The 25,966-nt window shown below is 33.0% G+C and overlaps 5 protein-coding genes across 5 annotated transcripts; 3 read left to right on the top strand and 2 right to left on the bottom strand.

Moving 5' to 3' along the window:
* Window positions 1–5,644: 5,644 nt before the first annotated feature.
* LOC11434831 (multiple organellar RNA editing factor 9, chloroplastic) lies at window positions 5,645–8,491 on the top strand. The gene is made up of 5 exons (XM_003593349.3): window positions 5,645–6,031; window positions 7,204–7,301; window positions 7,398–7,463; window positions 7,557–7,733; window positions 8,038–8,491. Exons 1-4 carry the CDS (start codon window positions 5,670–5,672, stop codon window positions 7,730–7,732), a joined length of 702 nt encoding a protein of 233 aa, XP_003593397.3. The 5' UTR covers window positions 5,645–5,669; the 3' UTR covers window position 7,733; window positions 8,038–8,491.
* A 3,232-nt stretch (window positions 8,492–11,723) lies between these two features.
* LOC11434830 (uncharacterized) lies at window positions 11,724–13,058 on the top strand. The gene has a single exon (XM_003593348.4). It carries the CDS (start codon window positions 11,959–11,961, stop codon window positions 12,901–12,903), a length of 945 nt encoding a protein of 314 aa, XP_003593396.1. The 5' UTR covers window positions 11,724–11,958; the 3' UTR covers window positions 12,904–13,058.
* A 1,652-nt stretch (window positions 13,059–14,710) lies between these two features.
* Window positions 14,711–16,013, top strand: LOC11434829 (uncharacterized). Its single transcript, XM_003593347.4, has 2 exons — window positions 14,711–15,481; window positions 15,696–16,013. Exons 1-2 carry the CDS (start codon window positions 15,052–15,054, stop codon window positions 15,749–15,751), a joined length of 486 nt encoding a protein of 161 aa, XP_003593395.2. The 5' UTR covers window positions 14,711–15,051; the 3' UTR covers window positions 15,752–16,013.
* A 1,124-nt stretch (window positions 16,014–17,137) lies between these two features.
* Window positions 17,138–20,285, bottom strand: LOC11419805 ((3S,6E)-nerolidol synthase 1). The gene is made up of 7 exons (XM_003593346.3): window positions 20,152–20,285; window positions 19,774–20,056; window positions 18,861–19,236; window positions 18,568–18,786; window positions 18,153–18,291; window positions 17,806–18,063; window positions 17,138–17,585 (listed from the first exon to the last, which is right to left on the bottom strand). The coding sequence occupies exons 1-7, from the start codon at window positions 20,152–20,154 to the stop codon at window positions 17,301–17,303; spliced, it is 1,563 nt and encodes a 520-aa protein (XP_003593394.2). The 5' UTR covers window positions 20,155–20,285; the 3' UTR covers window positions 17,138–17,300.
* Window positions 20,286–24,357: 4,072 nt separating this feature from the next.
* On the bottom strand, window positions 24,358–25,578 carry LOC11424232 (F-box/kelch-repeat protein At3g23880). Its single transcript, XM_003593345.1, has one exon. It carries the CDS (start codon window positions 25,576–25,578, stop codon window positions 24,358–24,360), a length of 1,221 nt encoding a protein of 406 aa, XP_003593393.1.
* Window positions 25,579–25,966: the final 388 nt, after the last annotated feature.

Genomic DNA, 25,966 nt, shown 5'->3' with positions numbered 1-25,966 from the left:
AATTTTGCAACTCATTTGGAAGCAACTTGAGTTCTCCAAAAAAATTTCCTGGTTGTTCTTCCAGATATATGGTGTGAATTAAACCATTCTGAAAGAAAGATAGACATGTGGTGTTGTCTATTCCTGGTAATATGACTGCTTTGGTACATCCAAATCTACTGATTGGGTAGAAGCATTCAGTGGTGAATTCTTCTACATAGTTGTTTATCCATTTCCATCTGAGACTAAACTCCATATAAGTTTGATCAGTTATTTGGAAATTCTTTTGATGTTCGACCTGACGGATTTTGTCAATTGACATCTTCTTTTTAGACTCCATTGTTGGAGATCTTTGGAGGTTTTTTGCTATTGTAACCTCTTTGTATGAACTGTAAAGTGCCTGTTCAGCTTCTTTCATTGTCTTGTAGCCTTTGTGGCGTACATTCTTACCGATGACATGTTGTTTTGCAATTGCCCATTTTCTGTAGATGCCCTTCATTGGACCGTCGAAAATGACATATGCTTCAAACTTTCCCATTTCATTATCTACGAGATCGCTTATTTGGATGGTTGAACCATTTTTTTCTTGCTTCATCTTCTTCTTCAACTTCTTCAGCCCATGATTTTTTGTTGTCTGAGGTTGTTTCTGAAGTTGGTACTGAAGATTTTGATTTCTGATCTTTAGTTGTTGAGCTCCAACCACTAGGTGCTATTAACTCAAAGGGGATTTTTTATTCTTCTGGGCTGTGTACTTACATAGTAGTTGTATTTTTCAGAATCTTGACCCAGCAAGTCCCAATTTTCATCATCTTTAGGAACTTCATCTGACTTTGTTGTCCTGCTTTGTAAGCTTTTTAGCGTGATTATCATCTCCCTCCTCTCGTCAGAGACCTTTTTTCTTCTAGCTTCTAGGGCGGCAAACTGTTCGTCCTTCTGCTTGATGTTGTTTTGAAGAAGCTTTATGGCTTGCTCCATTCTCTTGTTAATGTATCTGTAAAACTGTTTTGTTCAGATTTTATGTATTGAATGTATGGCTGGAATGGTTGTAACTTCATTTGCCATCTAATTAGTCTGCCTTGTCTATGATCAGCTTTAATTTTGTATTCCAGAAACCTGTAAGATACTTGGAATCTGTTCGTAAAAAAAAAATCTTGATGGAAGTAATTCAACTTTCCATTTTTCTAATATTTTTACACATGCCAGAGTTTCCAGTTCTTGAATATGGTATCTGGATTCTGTATCTGTAAACGTACAAGAAATGTATTTGCATAAATGCAATTTTTCATTATCCTTTATTTGGATTTTAGAAGCACTATAATCAATGCTTTTTATAGTTTGAAGATCTTTCGATTCTTCAATTTCACCTTTCTCATTAAGAGAAAGTTTTTCTTTACCATTAAGTAAAGCTCTCATACAACCTGCCCAGGTTGTTTGAGATGCATCTGTTTCTACAATAAGAAAATCTTTTATTGTGGGATTGTAGAGTTCAGGCAAAACTTGAATTTTTTTCTTTAATGGTTTTAACGATATCAGAATCAGTTTTAATCCAGGACCAAGGAATTTTTTCTGAAATTTTCTTTTGTAAATGCTTTCTTTCTTTTGCTAAATCTTTGAAAAATCCTTCATTAGCAATATAATTTAAACATCCAAGAAATCTTTGGATTTGCTTTCTATCAGAAATTTCATTTGAAAAAGCTTGTATTTTTTCTTGGGTATGAGGTGCTAAACTTAATTCCCCATTTTCTTTTAAGATAAGTCCAAGGTATTCTATTTCTTTTTGACAAATTTTTTATTTCTTTTTTGAAATCACAATACCTTTTTCTTTGACTCTTAAAAGAACCATTTCTACATCTTTAAGATGTTGTTCCTTACTTCCTTTTGAGAAAATAAGTATATCATATATATATGCTAGACATATATGATTCAAACCTTCAAAAGATTGATCCATAAATCTCTGATATATCGATGGTGCTTGTTTTAGTCCGAAAGGCAAAACATACCATTCGTAATGTTTTTGAGGTGGACAAGAAAAAGATGTTAATGGTTTCGTTTCTTCAGCTAGTCTTAGTTGGTAATAACCAGACTTTGCATCTAAGGAAGAAAACCAATTACATCCTTTTATTTTTTCTAAAATAAAATCTTTTCTTGGTAACTTATAAGAATCTCCGACAGTTGCTAGGTTAAGCTTCTTATAATTGATTACCATTCTCCTCTTACCCCTCTTTATCTCGTTGTGATTTTCAACATAAAAAGCTGGTGAGAGTGTGGGCTTGATGATGGTAAGATTCTTATCAAGTAAATCTTTACATTCTTGTTGAAATTCTTCAACATCTCTAATAGAATATGGAATTCTATTTGGAACATTTATTTCGTCATCAGGGTTTTTAAGTTTAATAACTAGTAATTCATGATTAGTGTTCTTAAGACTGTCTAGAGGGTTATATGAACAAACTTCATCTAATCTTTCTTCTATGCTAATATGAAAATTTCTTTCTTCCCATATGGTTCTTAATTCCTTAAGGTTTCCCTTAATAAGATTTAAAATTTCGTTTCTAGTAACTATTTTGGTTGTTACTATTTTACTATTATTAGGGTTTCCTAAGTCTTTCCAACAAAGTGATATAGTATCTCTTCTTTGAGTAAATGGTTCGTATAGCTTTAAAAAATTATTTCCTATAATTAAGTCTAGTCCTGAATCATGGAGGTAAATTGTTGGAATAAAAAACTTATACCCTTCAATTTCTATAGAAACATATATGAGGTTAAACCATATCTGATGTTTCGACTTGTCTACAACTATAATATCCTTCAATTTTGTTAATATTTCCCAATTTTTAGAGATAGATTTTTTACAAAAACAAAGAGTTGCACCTGTATCTATATAGGCCAGGAGTTTTTTTTTTTATTTCCTAACACTATTTTTATGAATTTAGCACATGGATTTCCTTTACCAAGTATTTTCTTCGACATCTGAATCTGTCTCAGTACAATATTCATAAAGTTCGTCATTAGAATTAATGTCTGATTCTATAAGTTCATATCCTAAAGCATATATAGCATGTTGGACATTTTTCTTTGGATTATCTTTCTTAGGGCACTCATTTGCATAGTGACCTTCTTCATGACAGAGCTAACATGTACATGATTGTTTACCTCGTGGACATTTTTTTCTTTTTGGATGAGGTGGTCTTTTTTTAAAGAATTTTTTATCTCCCTTCTTGAATTTTTTAAACGGAACTTTCTTAAACCTCTTTTTCTTATAATGATGTTTCTGAGTTTTTCTAGACCCTTTTCTAGAATTAGAGTTACATCCGTAATTTCCTACTTTGTCTTGTAATTTATTACAATAAAGAGATACTTGAGCTTCTCTTTTAGCTATTTTGGTTACATTTCTCTTGAAGCCAAATCTTTAAGCAAGTTATTCTTCTTCCAAGAGTATTATCTACTTTTTCTTCTGTGAGGGCTGAGACAAAGTATAACTTAACTTGTTCTGATACTTTTTCTGGTAACTTGTCATAGAATAATTCTATCAAATTTCTAGAGTTTCTGATATTATTATCTATGTTATAATAATAGTTTTGGAATTCACAAATAAAGTTATCTACATAACACATTGCAAATTTTTAGATTAGTTATCTTCCAAAGGTTCTGATCGGAAAATGCTATTTTTGATTGGATGGTATCTCTCCATCCCTTAAATTCCTTAACTAATAGACTATATACCCAGTCTGTTACTAAGGATCCTGTTAGGGGTAAGGTTGCCATAACTTCTTGAGGTAGGGTTGAAATGTATTTAAATGCATTTCCTCTAGTTTTATATTGCAGATAGTTGAAGGTATCAATAGCACTCAAATTTCTAAGATCTTCATTTAATTGGACTAATACATTATTTGTATTATACCAATCTCTTAAATCTTTTGCAGTATCTATAGTACAATCTATATCTAGAATTCCTTGTCCTTGAAAAGGATTTTGTGAAGGCTCATAGTAATGAGGTATTTTTTGAAATTTTTGTTTTGTGAATTCTTTTTCAAAATCTGCAGGTCTTTTAGTTCCTGAAGTTTCAGCCTCTTCTATTTTTACATAATGAGGATTTTCATTTTCGATTTCATTATCTTCTTCTTCTGAGCTAAAATCATAGATAATTTGATTATTATCTTCAAGTTTGTCATCAAGGGTTTCTTGGCTCTTGCTGCTAATGTCTAAAGAAGCCATAAGTCTTTCTAGATTTTCTAGTTGTCTATTAAGGACTTCTTCTGTATCGTCTATCAAAAGAAATTAGATGGTGGTCTAATACTTAATTTTTTAGATTCAGAAGTTTCTTTAGATTCAGAAACTTTGTCTTGAGGTTGGTTTTTTTTTATTGTTCCTGGTGTTTTTTTCTGGGATAACTATTTGCTTTCCCATATCTAACTCATCAAGAGTTAAATATCTTTCTTTATTTTCTAAGAGTTTCAAAAGATCTTCTAATATAATACAAATCTTTTTTTTACTTCTTTTTTGTTCTTCTTGAATTTCATCCATTCTTTGGTGAAATTTTTGATAACAACAATTCTTGATTATATAGGCTAACATACAAGCTATATTGTTGAGTTGTGGATTTCTTGTATGAAAAATGTGTGGATATCTATGTGTTTCATCTTCTTCATAACAGGCAAAATTTTCTTCATGAAAATTCCATGTTTCATGAGGTATATAATTTTCTTCTTCAAACTGCAAAGTTTCTATATAGGACGTTTGTTTTTCTATCCTATACTTTAGATCAGAAAAGTCATCTAAAATCCTCTGTATTTTATTTGTTATACTTCCTTCAGTCATCTTGCTAAAACATAGTTATAATTTTAGATTATAGATTTATTTTTAAATTTATCTTGCTAGTTTTTTAAGTTTCTTTAAGAGTTTCGGCTAGCTCTATGTATTCTGAAAAAAGTTGGTAATCAAAATCCACTTTTAAAAAGTAATCAGCTGATTCTTCACACCATTTAATTTGTGCTTTTACTAAATTAATTTGTTGGTAATTAGGATATAAAATAAAAGGAGAAGGAATAATTCTTCATGTAGGATTTCTAATCCAATTCATGCTTTTTTCTTGACTTTTTAAGCGAGTTGCAGCAAAAACTGATTTAGAGTTTTATCTTTATTGGTGAAGTGATTGACCCTAAAATTTTGCCTTTTCCCTGATGTAGATGACATGTGTCAGGTTTCTATTTGTTGTGTCCAAGGATGATGTGTTACGTTTGTGTTCAAGGAAGATATTCTCTGATTTTGAATTTACAACACCACAATGTTATATGTTGATTTTCAACATTTTCCAAAATTAAACAAGTGATCAAGTTGAATTCAAACTCCATCAAATTTCTTCAAAGTTAAACAAGTGATCAGGCAAGTGTTTAAAACCCTGAAGCATAGACATTGTTGATTTTATACGGTCAAATGATAATTAACTATTGTTTCGAAGCAAATGATAGTTAATTGTCGTTGAAGATTTTTCGTCATTTTAAAATGTTTATGAGTAAAAACTAGGTGTCTAAAGAGCAATTTTCTTTGAAGATTTTATTTTCTCCGATGGCATTGGCCCATAATAAAGTTCAGTCCATTAGTAGATATTGAATGGTCATAAACGACGTCGTATAACACAATTCTCTTGTTACAAAACGGCTGAACTGAAGTCAAGAGTCTTATCATTTCAAATGGCATTGTTACAAACTTGTCTTCCATCTCTCAAAATGGCTACAATTTCCTCTTTCACAATCTCCTCCAAAACCCTAACCCTAAACTTACCTTACCACACCAAAACCCCAAATTTCAACTTCAATCCTCTCTCTATCAAATCCAAACCCAGTTCACGAAACCCTATCCGAATTCAAGCGGTACTTGATGAAGATTACTCCTCAAAGAGAAGCGGTAGCAATGAACAGAGAGAGACAATTATGCTTCCTGGTTGTGATTACAATCATTGGCTTATTGTAATGGAGTTTCCTAAGGATCCTGCACCTTCTCGTGACCAAATGATTGATACTTATCTTCAAACTCTTGCCACTGTCTTGGGAAGGTTCTATTTTGCCCCTTTTGCTTCTAATTTTGTTTTTCATAATTTCGAATTAAGTTTTAATTTTTATGTTTTTTTTTTTTTTTTTTTTTTTTTTTTTTGTGTGAAATGAAAGTTTTGTAGTTGTTTGTAGGTACATGGGTTGGGGGTTAGGCAATTGGGGATAATTGTAGTTTTTTTTTTTATTGATTGTGTTTTAAAGGTGAAAGCTTTGTTTCAATTTGGAAATTGGAATGGACATAGATTCTTATGTATTGTATAGTTTGTGTAATAATCTATGATTTATAGAAAAAGTGTCACAAATATCTTGTTTAGCATGGTTCGAATATGACTCAATAGGGCTACTATGAAATGGGAGAATACTCTAGGTGTGATTTGTGATAGAAATTTATGTATCAATCGTTTTAGAGGAAAATTTTATTGCATAGCTATGAAATCTACAATATTATTTGAAAGTAAATATTGTGCCGTAAAGAACTAACAAAAAAATATTAAGTGTTGTAAATGACCGGTCACCGGTCACCGTAGACAAGACATGATTAGGAACATAATCATTAGAGAAGTAGGGTGGTACACATTATAGTAGTCTTGTTTTAGGTGGTTTAGAAAGTACGGGGAAGACCTATAGAAGTATCCTTGAGGATGGTAGACCAAATGAAAGATAGTTCAATGATTAGAGACAAGGTGTGACCAAGGAAAATTATGGTCCAAATCTTCTAGAAAGGTTTCGAGTTAAATCGCATAATATTTGATATGGTTCATTGGTTCTTATTAGGGCATTGTGACTCATGTGATCTATGTAGCATGTGTTTGGTAGGGCGGGCATTGGACGCAGACGTGAGTTTATAGAAGCTACTAAGTGGTAGCTTTCATGTTAGAAGTAAAAATATCTACAGAACTGCCACTCTAGATGTGAGTTTGAGAACTTAGACGTGAACCTAACAACCTAGTAGGGCGTCCCATCTTGTGGGAAAAGAATTTGGTTATTATTGTAAAAAAAAAAGGTTGTTGGTGGATGGTATACAATGGTAATAATGGATTCTATTTTGTGGAGGACTTGCATGTGGAAAACAATGGATTCTGTTTTTATTCAACATGGTAATGATGGATTCTTTAGACAAACCTGTGTAATGATGAATACAACAGTAATAGATGTGTTTGTGGTTGTGTATCAGCATGGAAGAAGCTAAGAAGAACATGTATGCCTTTAGCACCACAACTTACACTGGATTTCAGTGTACTGTTGATGAAGCAACCTCTGAGAAATTCAAGGGTAATGTTTCAACTCGGAATTTGTCTCGACAATCTTGTTAAGTTTCTTGATGAATTATTGCTCTTTATATCTTATTTATGCTTGTCCTGCTTATAGGTTTGCCTGGTGTTCTCTGGGTACTTCCAGACTCATACATAGATGTTAAAAATATGGACTATGGAGGTTACTTTCTCAATTTTAACCTAATTTTTCATGTGCTCAATATTCCACCTCTTGAAAATCTTATCGCTAAATACCAATGCTTTTAAATTTTAGGTGACAAGTACATCAACGGGGAGATAATTCCTTGCAAGTACCCTACTTATCAACCAAAACGCAGTGGATCAAAGAATGACGGTAAAAGGTATGAGAGACGGAGGGATGGCCCTCCTGCTGCTGGGCGTCAAAAGCCAAGACAAGAGACAGCTGCCTCAGATTCATCCTCTACATGAGGTAATCCATTCCATTCTCTGTTCCACCGTGGATGTTACTGGTCTTATCTTTCCTGATATGTTAAGTTATACCTATATGAACTATCAATGATTCATGTCATGGCTTACTTCCCGTCAAGGGAGAGTTAGGATTTTTTTTTCTAATAGGAAGTGAGAATTCGATTCCTTTAAGATGGAAGTTTGTTTGCTGGGTTTTTATCAATCTGTTAATTCTTCCCCAACTGTTCTGTGAAGTTCCATTAGTTTTTCCCGTGCATCACATCTTATCAAACTCTACGATTACTTATAATTTACTTTTGTTGCAGCCTTCAAGTGATTTTCAGTTTTGTTGAGAGTAATTCCAAAATAAAGGATTGTTCCTCCTTGATCACGCAGCATTATCAAGCTCATATAACTCCTAGAAGCTGCTCAAACCCATATTGAATTCTCACTAGATGCATAGTGTTATATAAAGTTTACAGCATACTCAAAAGGGCATTTCACAAATTATCTTAGGAATATGTGCTTTTGGACTGTGACTATGAGATGTAAGACTGGTGTTAGGGTTGTTTGTCTGTGTAATTTGGAGTTACTTATCACTCAACCAGATTGAGCTTTTGTGACAAGTATTTCCTTGGAAGACCATGGCATTTTGAACACATAAAGTGACTGATAGGAACACAACTATTGTTTCAGACAATGTGCATATTTAGCCTAGGTGTGATGATGCATAATTACACCAGCCATGATAAGAATACAAGTATGTATTAGCTTTCTTAACGGATTTGATAATATCTATGGCCCTATGGGTATCACGAGTAACCATAGATGTGTTAGAATATGATTTTTTTTTTTTTTAAAAAGTGAAGACAAAATTCAATTTATAGATACTTTTTGCAAAACTAAATTATATAATTTGGAAACTAAAATAGAACACCTAAAATTATAATAACAATAGCACAATACATGTTCAAACACAATTATAATGAAATAAAATTAGGACAATTTAATTTATATGTATATAATTACGATTAGGATATTTAAATGAATTTATATATTGGGCATCTATGGGAACATGAAGCTTGATGCTTGTTGCATCTCATATTAGTAACTGTTAGGGTTGGGAATAGGCGAGGCCGGTCTACAGGGGCCTACGGCCTGGACTGTTTAGTAGATAGGCCTAGGCTTAGGCTTTTTAGAAAGTCTGTTTAGTTAAATAGGTCAAGTTTAGGCTTCAAAAAAAGACTGTTAAGCTTAATAGGTCGGTCTATTAATACTTATTTATTAAAAAAAAAAATTATATTAAAATAATTGCATATATTAAAAATATAAACATCTTTTTCTCTATCTATTAGTCCCTTAATATGCTTTGTTGTTATAGGCTTTTATGTAGGCTTTAATCTAGTTGAAATTTACTTGTAGTGAAATAAGCTTTTAAGTAGGCTTGAAGACATGTTTAACCTATTTAGTAGACCAAATGAACTATTTGATGGCCTTAATGTGAAGTAGGCCTGTAAGTAGGCTTTCAGGCCAGTCCAGGCTTTTAAATAGGCCAGACCAGACCTAAAAAAACGGCCTATGATAGGCCATAGGCCAGACTCAGACTTGTGATTTATTTCGTAGGTCAGGCTCAGACCTATCAAAGTCTGACCTGGCCTATTCCCACCCCTAGTAACTGTAAATCAGTTGATAAAAATATTAATCGAGATATAAGATTTATTGAGTGGATTAACATTTTTCAATTTATTATATTTTTTTTCTTCATATGCATGAGATCTCTTTAAATAATTAAAAGACTCAAAGCATCTCCCTTTCTCAAATATCTATCACTCAAGCATCTCCCTTTTGGACAATTTATATTTTTCAATTCAATTTATATTTTTTCCTAAGAAGTCTACTGTTACTAAAAAGTTCAAATTCTTATATCCAGCGGGGTTTTGTCATATCCTCATGGTTGAGTTTTAGTTGGGGAATTGCTAAACGCATGTATAAATACATGTTAACAACCATTTTTTGTTTCCTTTTCAAAACACATGTAAAATGAAATAATTCTCCATAATTAGCATCAACTTGACGATGACAACAACAACAACCAAGCCTTATCTCACTAAGTGGGGTCGGTTACATGGATCAAATAACGCCATAGTGTTCTATCATACACCAAATTTGGATCCAACTCATTGACCTCTAAATCCTTTCTAATGGTTTCTCTAATAGTTTTCATAGGTCTTCCTCTACCTCTTTTAACTTGACTCTCATCCATTTGATCTACTCTTCTTACCACGACATCTACGTGTCTTCTCTCTACATGCCCAAACCATCTAAGCCTATTTTCTACCAACTTTTCCACTATAGGTGCTACCCCCACTCTCTCTCTCTCTCTCTCTCTCTCTCTCTCTCTCTCTCTCTCTCTCTCTCTCTCTCTCTCTCTCTCTCTAATGGTGTCATTCCTAATCCTGTCCTGTCTAGTCTTACCACTCATCCAACGCAGCATCCTCATCTCTGCTACACTTACTTGATTCTCATGTTGACTCTTAACCGCCCAACACTCCGTACCATACAACAACGCCAGTCTGACTGTTGTCCGATAGAACTTTCCTTTCAACTTAAGTGGTACTTTCTTATCGCATAAAACACCTGAGGCTCTTCTCCATTTCAACCACCCAGCTTGAATATGATGGTTTACATCTGCTTCTATTTCTCTGTCATTTTGTACGAAGGACCCAAGATATTTAAACCGTGTAACTTGGGGTATGATATGATCTCCAACTTTCACCTCCAAGGTAGACCTACTTCTCCTTCTGCTGAAGTTACATTTCATATACTCCGTCTTGCTTCTACTCAAGCGGAATCCATACGCTTCTAAGGCTTGCCTCCAGGTTTCTAGCCTCCCGTTCACTTCCTCCCTCGACTCACCCACCAAGACTACATCATCTGCAAAAAGCATACATCTCGGTGCTAACTCTTGGATGTGTTCCGTCAATACATCCAAAACTAAAGTAAAAAGATAAGGACTTAGGGTTGACCCTTGGTGCAATCCTATTGTTATGGGAAAATCTTTGGTAGTCCCATCCTGCGTCCTCACACTAATCGAAGCTCTCTCATACATATCCTTGATAGCCCTAATATAGGCAATCCTTACCCCTTTCTTCTCCGGGGCTTTCCACAAAATCTCTCTCAGCACTCTATCATACGCCTTTTCCAAATCAATGAAAACTAAGTGCAAGTCTTTTTTATCCGTCCGATATCGATCCATCAACTTGACAAAACTACTAAAATTAAAGATTCTTTTTATGTCACAATCAGACCACCATGTTCTAATTGGGTCTGCAGTATCCATCAGCCAATAGCCATCGTTGATCCTAATATCTCCAATCATATAATTGAAAAGCTAGTCCTAACATCAACTGTTAACAAATGCCCTGGCCCGTGCTTTGCTGGTTAGAATTGATATGTTATGTCCCATTAGTCCTACTTCATGTCCTATTCAATACCTTTAATTTAAAAAAAAAAAAAAAAATTGTATTTAAGCATTTTTATTTTTTTTTTGTTTTAATAGCAGTTTTAACTCAATAACTTTTTCAAAGTTGCGATTTTGGTCCCCTAAGAAAAAAACTACAAAATCGCCCCATAAGTTTTACATATGTGGCAGTTTTGACCCCCAAGATCAATTTTGACTCGGTCTACGCTGATGTGGCACCCTAAGTGAGTTGCCACGTGTTTATTTTTTATTTTTTTTTTGTCAAAATTTGGCTTTGGGAGGGAAAAATTGCTACAGTTGCAAAACATAGAGACGGTTTTGTAGTTTTTCTTCTTCTTAGAGGCCAAAATCAAAACTTCGTAAAAGTTAGGGGGCGAAAACTACTATTAAATCTTTTTTTTAATACAAATCTTAATGACCGGCGGTGATAAAATTTCAAGTAGTTTCACCTAATCTAGCTTATGTGCTAGGTTAAAAAGATTGGTGGCAATTCTTTAACTAGATATAAGTACTCTTTAAAGCCATGGATGACTTTTCAATGACTTTATGTCAAATGAACACTTGGTAAGTGTTGACACATGACACATGCTAGAAAATGGGTTCCTCATGTGCAAAGTGGCATTCAAAGTATTTCATTGCATGTGGACAATTTAGCATAGATAAGAATTATGCGGTAGGTGGGGGAAGAGTTGATCTAAAAACTCATGTCATAGTTGCATATACAGTAACCACTTTTGAAGTTTTCATCTTCAATCTCTTATGAAGCATGGCCTACTACTACTCTTCCTGTTCTGGATCTGATTATGGTGAGAACAATTTCAACTCTTATACTTTCAATTATGATTATGCTCAAGTTCCATCTTTTATGACTTACAATAGCTATGACTACAATCAACCAAATTATGCCTATGATTCAAGTTTATATTTTGCTCCCAGTAATAATTACCCTGATCATAGTTATAACCAAACCATAGCATATTCTGCCACAACTTTTAGTGATCCAAAATATCTTGTGTATGATCCTAATTATGGTATGACTCAGCTTGTGCTATCTTATTCTACCTTGGAATTCAATGAACCTGCATTTGATGAATATGATCCAACACCTTATGGTGGTGGATATGACATTGATTCAACCTATGGTAAGCCTCTTGCACCTTCAGATAAAATTTGCTATCCTCGTTCTGGTTCAATTCCAACTCCAATTCCAATTCCAATTCCAATTCCAATTCCAATACCTCTTCCTGTGGAAGAGGCAAAACTTGATGAGAAAGTAATCAAACCGCCTCAAAATGAAACCAAAGACCAAAATGCTGTAGAAAAGCCACAGTTACAAGATAGTACTATAAAAGAAACTAGTGAGGCTTATGAAGGTGAAGAATCTGAAGATAGTGAAGAAAAAGATGATGGTTACAATTCAGGGTGGTCTATTGATGGAAGTGGGTTTGGTGAGATTGAGATTGTGAAGGAAGTGACTCCACCTCAATATCCTAGTGGATATGGATTGGAAACTTTGGATATTTGTGAAAGCTTGTTTGGGACTTGGCCTTGTTTGTCAAAAATGAAGAGAGAAAATTATTGTAATGTAGGCATTCATAGAGGAAATAATTGTGAGGAGAATATGTGGAAAGAGACTGCAGATTATTTGTTTGGAAATCCATATCCATATGGTGGGAGAAGGGATGATGATTTCAATGATGAACAATGGTGATGGAAGAATTTGAAGTTGTAAAGTTTGTCTCTGTTGTAATAATTAATAAATGTAACAATTTGATGAAAATGTGAAAAGAAGAAATTTTCATGTTTACTTGCTGTTTAAGAGCCAATAATTTGATGAATAAGTTTCTGCCCATTCAACATTGAATATATCATATTTTGCAATTCAAAAATAGCTAAAAAAAAGAAGTAATTTTTATGGTGTCTGAAAATATACTTTTTGATAATTTATGCCGTTTAAAAATATTATTCTGAAAACATATGAGGTTGTTTAGTACTAAGGGATTGAAAAGTAGAGTTCAAATCCATCATATTTGAGTCATCTATGTTCTATATGATTCTGTTCTGAGTAGGGTGACAAAACGAGCCAATCAGCATAGTTTGCCCGCTCTTACATCTGTGGATCAACCTATCTAAAGTGGGGCTGCCAACTTAGATGATAATTGCTGTTTTCAATTGCTAAAAAACTTAACCGACGGTAGTTAATTAACTGTCGAAGTGACTTTTTTTAATCGTAGATTGAGCGGTAGGAGCGGCAGTTAACTACCGATGAAAATAAAAGTGTAATTTCCTAATGTTTCATAGCAAAACGGAAGAGAACAACAAGTTTTAAATAGGTAAGTTGAAGCTTCATCCCACCCATTTTTTAGCCAATTCAACATAAAATATCAACTTAAGTGGTCGACTCCAACACTTTAACTCACACATCCTAAAACTACGACTTAAACTATCTGACCCATTGGTCTGGACCTATTTTACCACCCTAGTGATATGAATTGTTCTTCAAATTCAATTCACTGTTCATTTTATACAAGAATAATAATAGGAAACACACAATTATACATTGACACCGAATTATATTTTATATGGTCCATTGAATTTTTTAAACAATTTTCCGCCCGCCTTGGGTAGAAAGCTAGGAGCGTTTGATTTGTTTAAAAAACAAAGGATTATTAACCTATTTTTGTGCTCGTGGACAAAAAGAAAATCATTGTCCCTTACTAAACTATGAGACAACTTTTTGTGTTAAATATGTTTTTAGTCCTTACATTTTGCGTTCCTACATTTCATTAAATGTTTTTAAAATTCTCATATTTTATCTCCGCTATCAAAATTAGTCCATGCTGTTAATTCTTTAACGAAATGCTGATGTGGCAGTTAGTGAGTCCCAATTATTTTAAGATTAAATATGATTTTGGTTCCTATATTTTGCATGACTTTGAAGAATAGTCTAAGACCGTTAATTAAAAGTCTTTAAAACCAAATTAATAACCCCACTAATGAAGCTAGGGCCTTAATCTTGCTCCAACCATAATATAATCAGCGTCTAAAATCTTTTCAATTAATGCCTATGGTCACACTCCCGCGCGCATGTTTATGTGATTACAGTAGATCCACATCATTCCACTCCTATTCTTTGCTTAAACTTATAAGCTAAATTAAACTACTAATCAAAAGAATTAAAAGAAGATCAAAATAATTATCCTCCACAACATTCGACAAAGCATGACTTGACTTTGGTATAATACAATGATACCCCATCAAAAAGATGAAGACAAAGAGAAAGAATTGATATGATTTGTCCCATTCCTAGCGCAAATTAAGGCCAAAGAGAAAGATATATTCATTTTCAAATTTAAGACACTATCGTACATATAAAAAAAAAAAAAAAACACATTAGAAATCGTAAAGGCAACGTTGTTTTCAACCGGCATGTTTTTATATCCACCATTCAAATGATCGGTATCACCACCAAACAAACCAACTAATTTTCCTTACCATCATAATAATAATTGATTACTAAAATGTAACGTTAACTTTATTCCTTTTTCAACTTTGGAGCTGTCTAATTTTTGTCACACTTGTTGGTCACATTACACAAAATTTGCCTCAGACAACAATCATAGATTGTAACGCAGGGTAGTTTGTTAATTTCACATGTACTAGCTTCTAGTCAAATAATCTATGTGAAACCAAACAAAAACCTAGAAATTATATCAATTGTCCTCTCTGACTCCCACTTCTAAATACCAATCATAGTGTTCAAAAATAGTGCTGTCACATGTTACCTTAAAAACCCTCTTAAAACCTTATTCTGTGTCTGTCCACACTCAAAAGCTACTACTTACTTCATTAGCTTCTTATGGCACTCAGAATCAGATTTTTTGAAGCAATTTTCCTTGTTGTTCTTATTGCTTTTCCCGTGATAGATGCATATACTTCCCTTCAAGAGGTTCTTCGCGGTCATGGTTTACCGGTGGGACTATTTCCGGAGAGTGTAAAATCATACCATTTGGATCAAAGTGGTGTTTTGGAGGTGAAGTTGGATAGTCCTTGTATTGTAAAGTATGAAACAAGAGTGTTCTTTGAAACTGTTGTTCGTGCTAATCTCAGTTTTGGTCAGCTTAAAGGGTTGGAGGGTCTTTCTCAAGAAGAGCTTTTTCTTTGGTTACCTGTCAAAGATATCATTGTGGATGATCCTTCATCAGGTCTCATTCTTATTGATATTGGTCTTGCTTATAAACAGCTCTCTCTTTCTCTCTTTGAAGATCCCCCGATTTGTAGATCCCAAGGTAGCAAAATTAGATCCTCTACCGACAGCATGGTGCGCTCTCTGTAGCACCATACTGCATGCTGTAGAGGATGCTATTTATTTTATTTATGCTTTGTGCATGCAATTTCAAATTTGTGAACATATAAAGTTTGGAATTTGGATTTATTTCAATTTTCATTTATATTTTAATGGTCAAGAACTTAGTTTGATTCTAAATTTGAATGTGTATGTAGGTCTCTCAATGAATATGGCTGGAAGGAAGAGTGTTGGATTTCAAGATCAGAGATAGTAGATTGGTTGTTTATCTATCTGGAAAGATGTTTTTTTTTTATTTTTATTTTTTTATAATTTTTTTCAATTCCCAGTTTTGTTTTTTTGTTTGTTTTTCATTAGAAATAATTATACTTTTGTAATGTGCATAGATCTCATGACTCATGAGAGAAATAGGAAAAAAAAATTAGAAACTGATGGCGGTGTTTGTTGTAATTTCTGCAATTTTGTGTGCCGCTTTTATCACTAATTTTCAAGGAAAGTTGTTTCATTTCATGTCATATCTATCATTTTATTTCTTTCCCTTTTATTTTAGTACTAGGAGTAGGAGGGAAATTGTTCTTTGAAAGAAAAGCCTACTTGATTCTATACTGAAAATGTTTAGAGAATCTACTACCTCTTACTGTTATTTTTATTTTGATGATTATTGGTGAAAACCTTTGGTGGTCCATGTTAAAATTGAAGATCTAAGTCATCCAAATGCATTGATCGACTATAGGGAATTTGGGTCCATAGAAGGGATCATTAATCATAATTTGATAGACATTGTGATTATAATCATTAATGTTAGTCTGATGTATATTATGCCATTTTTCTTAGTTGTGTAGTATTTCCTAAGGACTGAGAATATATCAACTTGTTTGATTAGATTCAAATATTTAACATAAAGTTCCTCAATCCTCAATTCTCATCATCAGCCTTGAAAACCTATCTTCTTGATGGAGGATATTGGGGTATAACTTTGTAAACTTGACTATTGTAGTTACATACAAGTTATACTTTGTAAATCCTAAGCTTGATTAATAGAAAGGTACTGCATCCGTATTTCAATCTAAGAGGTCGGCACAATTAGCCGAACTCCATGGTCAAACACGGGTGTACTTCGTCTGCATTATTTGTATCCTTTTAACTTTTGAACCATACTGCTGTTCTAATAGAGGACAAGGCATTTTCATGTTGAGCACATATTCTAGAACAATATTATTATGCACATAGCTTCAATTTGGTTGAAGTACATAGCAGGTGGTGCTTGTCACCCTTAAGTAGACATCATAGATTCTCCTGTTGCTTTAATTTTAAGGTTTAATCCCTCAACAGTTTTCTTGTCCCTCTCTTTACTCTCCCCTCCCCACCATCGAATTTCTAGTTGTCTATATAACAGCACAAGTACTCAGGGGCATCTTCAATTCTTTAGCCCTTTAACCTTTATAACAAACTAACAATCAACATAACTGCATAATAAAAACAAAACAACGATTAACAAACTAAAGACAGATTAACTCAAAGGTAGAGTTAACAGTAACTGTTGTTTTTCGATAACTGATAAATATGATGCTGATAAACAATTGTATCTATGTTTTTTTTTTTTTTTTTTCAGCCAATAATTAGGTGCGAATGTAAAGGATTACATAAGAAGGATTTAAAGATTAAAATCAAATAGTGAAACAAATTGCTTACAACAGTGATGGTAAAAGCACTTTCTGTTTATATCTCCATGAATTGATACAAATTATTCAATTATTCAACAAGAAACCATGATATTTGAAAGTTACTAAATGAACCTCGCACTAATTAACATTAACCAATGACTTGACAAGGTCTTGTAGATTGGAAAGACTTGGATTACTCTGGTAGTGATACATGAGAGGAACCATTCTTGCAACATTAAGGCAAAATTTGGTAAATGATGACGAAAAAATTGGATTCGGGGTTATGATTTCTTGATTGAGACGTTTCCATTCATTTGAAATCATGTTAGCAACATGTCTTTGTGCCTCTTGAGCTGAAATCTCTTGGTGTTCATTCATGTAGCAATCTAGATATGACCCATCAAGACCGTTTTGATCTACACTCTGCATTCACGCATAGATAATAAATCATATAATTAGAACATGGCATTTGACCGAAAGTCTTGTTTCAATAAACAAATTAAATCAATAAAATACTTTTGTGCATATGATTGAAAATTCATGCATGGTTGAATATCACATTATATCTTTTCAAGTTTGTCAATTGGGCTAAAGGGACCAAATGGGGCGCTAAAATGTGTAGAATAGATGACATCAATTTTACCTTAGCTCCTTCCAAATCATCAGAAAGACGGAGAATTTTTGCTACTGAATACATGGTATTTGGACAGCCATCGTCTAAAATAGCAATAGTTTCCGTAGTTACATCTTGAATGTGATCAAAGAGGAAGAACGCATGGACAAGTACCACATGCACTCCTGGGCTAACAATTCCATTGTTTAAGTACTCATCTGCCTTTGGCAAGTGACCTGAATTCAGCCAATGTGCATCTTTCAACGCAGAATTTAGATATCGTATCCACTGTTCCACACAAATGCTTCATTATATATAGTATGTGGTTTATAAAAATAACTGATACGGTGAATTATATAAAAACACAATTATTTTACCGATTTTTTAAGTGTTTTGATAGGGTTCAATCCATGCTTTTTGTAGACCTTTTCAGCGAAATCATTGGTAATCTTGTAAATAAAACTTAAACAAATTTTCACGAAGTCCGGAAGTTCCTCTGTATCAGCCAATTTCCATCTGAATTGAGAGAGCAATCCATTATAAATATTAGAATGATATATCAAAATAATTTAAACATCTTTGGCAAGGTTTATTTATATATATAAATATACTAAAACTTTTTTGTATCAAATGAAATTAAATCTCAGTTATATGTGATCAAGCGATTGTAAACACGTTGTAACAAAAAATGATGTAAACACGCGCGCACACACATATAAATAATCAACTGACTTCAAGAGTAATTCTATAAAAGTATTTCAAATATTGACCTTCGATTTTTAATTCAAATACCTTGTAACTAAGTCTACAAATAGAGTAAGCTGGTCTAGTGTCCCATAAACATCGAAAATGTCATCAATAACATAAACTAGAGAGATAACTTTGGTGAGCTCAATCCTTTGGTCTGAAAAACTTGGATCTGTAAAGCATACCATGGGCCACATGTACCATTTCAGTGGTTGATAATGAGCAAATTTTGGCTCCTTAGCCATTTCAAGGTCTTTCCACCATCTATTATATAAAGACGTACATCAGCGATCATTACAGTTAAATAACTAAAATAACATTTTAAGTAAGAAACTGACTTGGAAACTTCAATGATTTCATTCTGATTCATGAACCTAACTATGCTGGAATTGATTTTAGCAAGTTCTTCTAAACATGTCCATTCATTAGTGGCCTTCAAATAACTTAGGAATATGCTTTTTTCCATTAACCTTGACAAGCCATAGTGAAGTGGATATCGAAGAGTGTTTGTAACATATAGAGCATCACTGTGATTTTGGTGACTTGATAGCCATCCATGAAGAAGCTCACTACTGAGATGCCCTATATCGTCGAGATCATCTTCTCCCTCAATACTTAGCTGGGAGGCTTCATACATAGCAATGAGACTCTTCACATCCTCACCAAATTTTTCACTAAAATTTCTCTTGTTAAACATCAAGCTGTCAAATATATCTGCTCACCCGGTACAAATGATGATTAGTTACTATCCACTAAAACAAAGCTCATTAATCAGTGTTATTGATATCAGAGAAAATGTTGCGAACAAAATATGCCTGCCTTTAATTTCTATATCTTCTTAGTCTTTTGCTATATATGTATATAGTTACTTTTTAATTCAAATTTCTATCATTAGAAGGTATATTTAGTATATATTTTTCAGGTGTAATTGTTGATATATAATATGTACATATGTTCCTGTTATATGTAAAATATCCAAGGTTCAATCCCTGCTACCAACAGTTCTCCCTCCCCCTTACAAGCTAATAACTAACATTTGTCTGTCAGACGAAGAAAAAAAATATAGTATGTACATATTTTGTAATGCTATGCTTTTTGTTTTGCATATTGAAAATTGTTATTGTATCTGCATGTGTTCTGTATAATCATTGAATAAGAGGAGGGAAAGTGAGTAAATCCATCAAAATCTTGAAGTATCATTATTCTATATGATTAATTCTATCAACTTTTTGAAGAATGAAAGATCCTAACCTGATTTAACATAGTGGCCTCCTTGTCTTAGCAAGCGAAATGTAAGCGCAACTTCATGGAGTTCATGGCTATGGACAAAATCAATGGCATTTCTGCTGAACATTTTATGTTGATTTTGAAGGGCTGCTTCAATCTCCTCAGCAAAGTGATGTTCAATGCCAAGCCTTTGGATAATGTCAATCATGCACAAACTTTTCATCGGATCCTCGTCAGAAGCAAGTAATTTCTTATATGCTTGTTTGGCTTCCTTCAATATCAAAGCTTGTTTTACGTAATTAACATCCTGAAATGTAAACCAGTTTCATAACATTAAATATTAAAAGATGTTACATAGATATTAGAACAATATTGTGTATATTTGTACTTTGACACACATACCATGCTGGAAGTTTTTGCTTTGATCAGTATTACAACAATCTTTGATTTGGTTAGCTTAATTTTGGTTGTTGTTTAAGTACTCTTGCAATGGTTTAATCCTGAAGTTTACAAAGTCAATAATCAATAATTTAAGGAATATATCTTAAAGAAGTGGGAACAACGTGTGGAGTTATTTATAACTTAATGATTGATAAATTAAATTAGGAAGTTAGAGTTTTCCCATCTGACTCTCTCTTAAACATTTTTTTTTTAATATCAAAGGTGTGATATATTTTTTTTATGGGGTATGACTTTTGTTATGTTGGTTTCACATTCCAAGTTGATTACTTGAAGTGCAAGATAATGCTGATGAGAGGATTGAGAAGATTTCCATTTTGATGAACTCTTAAAACTATTACTTGACAAAATTTGGTAAAAGATGATGGAAATATTGAATTTGGAGTCATGATTTCTTGTTTGAGACGTTTCCATTCATTTGAAATCATGTTAGCAACATGCCTTTGTGCCTCTTCAGTTGTACTATCTTGGTGTTCATTCATGTAACAATCAAAGATATGATCCATCAAGACCGTTTTGATCTAAACTCTGCATTGCATCGACAATAATTCATATCATTAGAACATGACATTTAACAAAAAGAGGTGTTTCAATAAACATGTTAATAGCCCATAAAAAATACATGTTTATTATTTTTAGAGGAAATAAAATACTTATTCTAGTTACTTTATATTATATGGTACTTTCCTCAGCAAAGTGATGTTCAATACCAAGCCTTTGGATAACGTCAATCATGCACAAAATTTTCATCGGATCCTCGTCAGAAGCAAGTAATTTCTTATGTGCTTGCTTGGCTTCCTTCAATATCAATGCTTGTTTTCCATAGATAATATCCTGAAGTGTAAAGCAGATTCATAACATTGAATATTAAAAGAAGTTATATACATATTGTATATATTTGTATTTTGACAAGCTTACCATGTTGAAGTTTTTGCTTTGATCAGTTCTACAACAATCTTTGATTTGTAGGAAGATGTATATTTTGAAAAAATGGGAACAATTTGTAGTCCTATTTAAAACTTAATGTTTCACATGGTGGATATTTTCTTAGGGGACAGATTTATTTAATTACAAGAAGCTGTGGCAACCAATCGATAAATTAAATTAGGCAATTAGCGTTTTCCCATCTAACTCTCTATTAAATATATTCTTTTTTAATATTAGGAACCGTTTGTCATATATTTTTTTTAATAGTAGAGATACAAGATGAAATCCTAATATGTATTTAGGCTCTTGAACCTTATTATTTTGTGAGCCATGATTTTAGGAAATTTAGAGGTCTTTCACTTTCTTTGTTTGGTACGATGTTTGCAAGCAATTTATGCAAGTTTTGGTATAGTAATTTGATAATTTTGATGTTTGGAAAGTTAGTTACAAGTATTTGTTGATGAATGTTATGATTTTGGTATTCTTAATGTATGTTTATATATTTGATGCTAAAGTATTAGTGAAAAAAGGTACCCCGTATTTTAGGGATAAAAAAAAGGTTGTCATTTTTTTCAAGAATATCATGGCTCATCCTTTACAAAATTACAATCGGATTAATAGCCCATAAAAAAAATACATGTTTTTTTTTTTGTTAGAGGAAATAAAATACTTGATAGGATAATTTGATGATTGAGTAGTAAATTAACTAGGGATGTCTCATAATCCCTAACTCGCAAGACCATAGTTGTGTGTCTAGAAACTATTGTGCGGAATAAGAAAAAGAATATCTACTCCTCGCAGATTCAAGTATTTAAGATAAAGTTCATCCCTCCTCGTTATTTGTCTGTCCTCTATCATCTTAACAAGTATTTTCTTGTTGGTTCAATTAGAAAAAGAAAATGTTACAGACCCTGAGATGAAATCATAGTTACTGATAGAATTAAAAAAAGTTTGATTCCTATCTTTCATAGAACCACATGTATGCAGCATGTAATCAGAAACATTTCTTGATGGATAGCATCTTCAAGAATGGTTAATTTATTAATCTGAAACCTAAACTGCAGTTCACAGGTTGTAAATTAATCCGTGCAGCTTAATATTGATATACTCAAATATTAACAAAACTCAATTTAACTGAGGAATAGTAGGTTCAAAGAGTTTACCCTAAATATATATAATCAGGTGCTGAAGGAGAATCATAACAAACAAACCTTAGAAGAAAGTTATAGTTAACAGTTAGTATATTGTTTTTCATTACAAATATTTAGGTTCTTTTTCTAAGAAAAACAAAACTGCATAATAAAAACAACACAAAGAATAATGCAATGCACATGAACAAAATCACACCTTTGGTTCTTTTTACAGCCAATCATTAGATGCCAAAATCATGTGTGCCTAAAAAAAAAAAAAAAAAAATCTGTGTTGAAGCAAAACATACTAAGTAATCCAAGCTTCAAACAGGCATCCATTATTAAGCTTCTAATAGAAAAATAGAGCTTCAAACTTCATATACAAGGTATACACCAAATCATCAATCTATATATATGACTGCAAAATTTCATCCATGTGCTTACTAGAAATTACTTGATGTACCTTAAATAACCTAAACTCTAAATATGACAAGACATAAGTAGCAAAAAAAGAAGTTACTTATAACAAGAATGTAATATGAATTCCTTGAGTGCTGAAAGTAATCTGGTTTAGTGAAGTGTGTGCATAAGGATTTTCTCTACTGTGGTCTTGGTCCTTAATTAGGGAATTAATCACTAGAAACACAATGTGCAAGGGTTGGTTCATAGTCTGAAAGATACAAGCAAAATACAATTCATAACAAACTGTAGAGAGACTCCAAAATGCCTAAAAACAAATGAAAAAACATTCTATCCAACAAATACTCCCACACGTAGACAAATTAAGCATAAGAGCTCACTGACACTACTTCCGGACACAAACACAAACCCATTTCACCAAAGCAAAACAATTGCCAACTCAATTCACATACCACCTAGCATAAGAAAGAGCATAAATAGCTAGTGTACTGACTAGCCCATCAGCGAAAGAAGAGGTTATATAGTTGCAACATGACATAAAACTTTACATAATTAACAACAGTGATGACCACTCGTGCTTAAAAAAAAGAGGCTCGTACATAATTCTGCGAATACATTTTAACTATCCAACACCCTTCGTGCTAAATTAAGAATGAAAATAAATGAAAAACCTGCAGTAGCAGTAGTGTGTAGAAATGACAACAGATACAGTTAAACACAACACAACAGAAGCTTTTCAACAAAAATACTCTTGATTATATCATTAGCAGTCAAAAGCTTTTACTTTATTATTATTGTTTTAATTTCGAATAACTTTAATTATGAAGTTTGGAAACTAGTAACAAATGAGCACAACCTATAGTTAAACTCATTTTAATTAATCCGAAGGAATAATGAACTGTCAAATAGAATAAAAAACACTGTCATAAATCAACTCCCTTTGACTCAACGAACTGAACTGTGTGTATCATGTTGGAAGCACTGTGACACAAACATTTTAGACAATCTTCCCTAATGCTTCTGCAAATAAAACATTTACACTTTTATCATATTTCTGGACTTAAATGAACTAAATGAGACATCATGCCAGCAAGAATATAACGAAGTTTCTAGCAACATCTAACTCAACACTTTCAATTCCAAAATCAATAGCCTTTTAAACTCTTATTAGATTTAAAAAATTAATTATAAAGCCTAGTGCTTCATATGTTCAACACATGAAGCTGCTAAATGCCTACCCCCAATTTAGGAGGTGTGATTGAATCAATTATACTAGCAAAGGAATATTCTGGGGGCAAATGAAAAAACATGTTTTTTAACAACCGTAGTATGTAAATGAAGTAACTAATACAATTACATTAAAAGAAACATGGAAAAACTGAAAGTCGAATGGTTGAATTGGATGAAAAATTAAAAGAGAGATAGAATGTAAAAAAATGAACAAGGAAAAGGATTTAAAGGCATAAATGTATTAGTGACAGAAGAGTTATAAAACAAAACAATTATTACATTGTGAGTTGCTTCAAATGTCTTCGAAGAAACCTAAAACAAAGACATCAAGGGGCCATAAACGCCTTGTAGAAAGTGAGTTATACTACTAAAGCTATTGTAGCACCAAAAAGCTCCTTTCTTCCTTTCCTCCAACCATCCCATAAATGTCTTGACGTGCTTTCTAAATGTCAGAAACCAAACTTTCGACATAAACCTTGGCAGAGAACCATTGTATTTCATCGATAATTCTAGTCCGCTTTGCTGTATTATTCCTCAAATTATATAGAATTGCTCGTTGTTCTTGATTATTAGCCAATATTAGTGTATCGTTGTGATCAGAAAGGTGCAATGGCAACAATTGACAATTTTTCAAGTCAGCAAAATCATGAAATCTAGTCCGAAGATTTTGGTAACTAATTTTAAGGAGTTGAGTCCATGGCTCTTCAACTCCAATAATCTTCATCTGCCATATAATGAATTCAGTTCTTCTGTAATCATGAGAAAAACACAAGGAGTCTTTCAATATACATAAAGATGGCGGCTTAATAGATGACATTTCATCAAAACCAGAGGGAGGCATCAACTGCGTGTACGACTCCGTTCCCATATAAAGTGAAACAATGACAAATTCCTTAGCCTTAATATTCTCCCAACCATCAACACTAACAGGACGATTCTGAATGGCCAACCAATTAAGACGACCATTCAAATACACACCATCAGACCCACCCTGACCAGTGTATTGATTAGGAAGAGGAACCGCAGGAAAATTTGGAATAGTTTTCCAAACATTATCAGCCACATTTAATACTTGCACATGAGTTCTATTTTGAACTACATCCAACATTAACAATACAACCTTATACGTCTCCGATGAATTATCATAAACAAAAGTAAACTTGTAATGTTTATGGATGGTGATCATATCATGACACAAAATATGCCCCAACTTTTTTGACATTATACGTATGACAGGGTTCCAGAAACGGAACCAGAACTCTCCAGGTTCAGATAAGTAAGAATAACCAATCAAACAAAACATTCCATTGCAAGATCCAATAGCATATCGACAATACATATCTTGACATCGATAGCAAAGGTTCTCCGGAAGGAGGATCAACGGGTTCTCAAGGATTAAACGATGCACCGGGAAGGGAAAATATTTGCTAGCTGTGTTACCCCGGGATAGTGTCAAGTAAGGGTTTCGCGCCGATCGCTTAAGGTGAAGTTTGATGAATTCATGATCAGAAATAATAGATTTCCAAGATTTGCATACGCATCTCATTTGCATAAGTGATTTCACATCAGAAAAGGAAAGGATTTCGACGATAAGATCGTAAGAGAGGCTTACCGGAAACTCTGCGTTGGGTTGAACACTTGATTTAGTTGGAGGATTACTCATACTTGACGGAGTCGCTAAACGATGCTGGTGGATGAAAGCAGGCAGCGGCGGTGTAGTCTATGCACGACTTGTGGTTGAAAGGCATAATAAATTTAATCAACTAATTTCAATCATAGATCATCTTTGGGTCTAATATTAATAAAAGAAACAAAACATAATTATCATAGAGGTACATTTATACCAATAATTTCAATCATGGAAAGTTGATAACACCAAGATTGAGATAAAAAAATAAAGTAAAAATGAAAGGCGGTAAGCTTGATTGTAAAAACAAGAAAAAAGGAAGAAAATTTGAGTATTTAACATGTATTACACAATATTGGGAAAAATAAAAACACAACAGCAGAAAGTTCTCAACACATAAGCATATAACAAATGATTGAATTGT

This window comes from Medicago truncatula, chromosome 2 (genome assembly GCF_003473485.1).
Source record: "Medicago truncatula cultivar Jemalong A17 chromosome 2, MtrunA17r5.0-ANR, whole genome shotgun sequence".
NCBI lineage: Eukaryota > Viridiplantae > Streptophyta > Magnoliopsida > Fabales > Fabaceae > Medicago > Medicago truncatula.
This window is presented reverse-complemented; position numbering and strand designations above follow the sequence as displayed.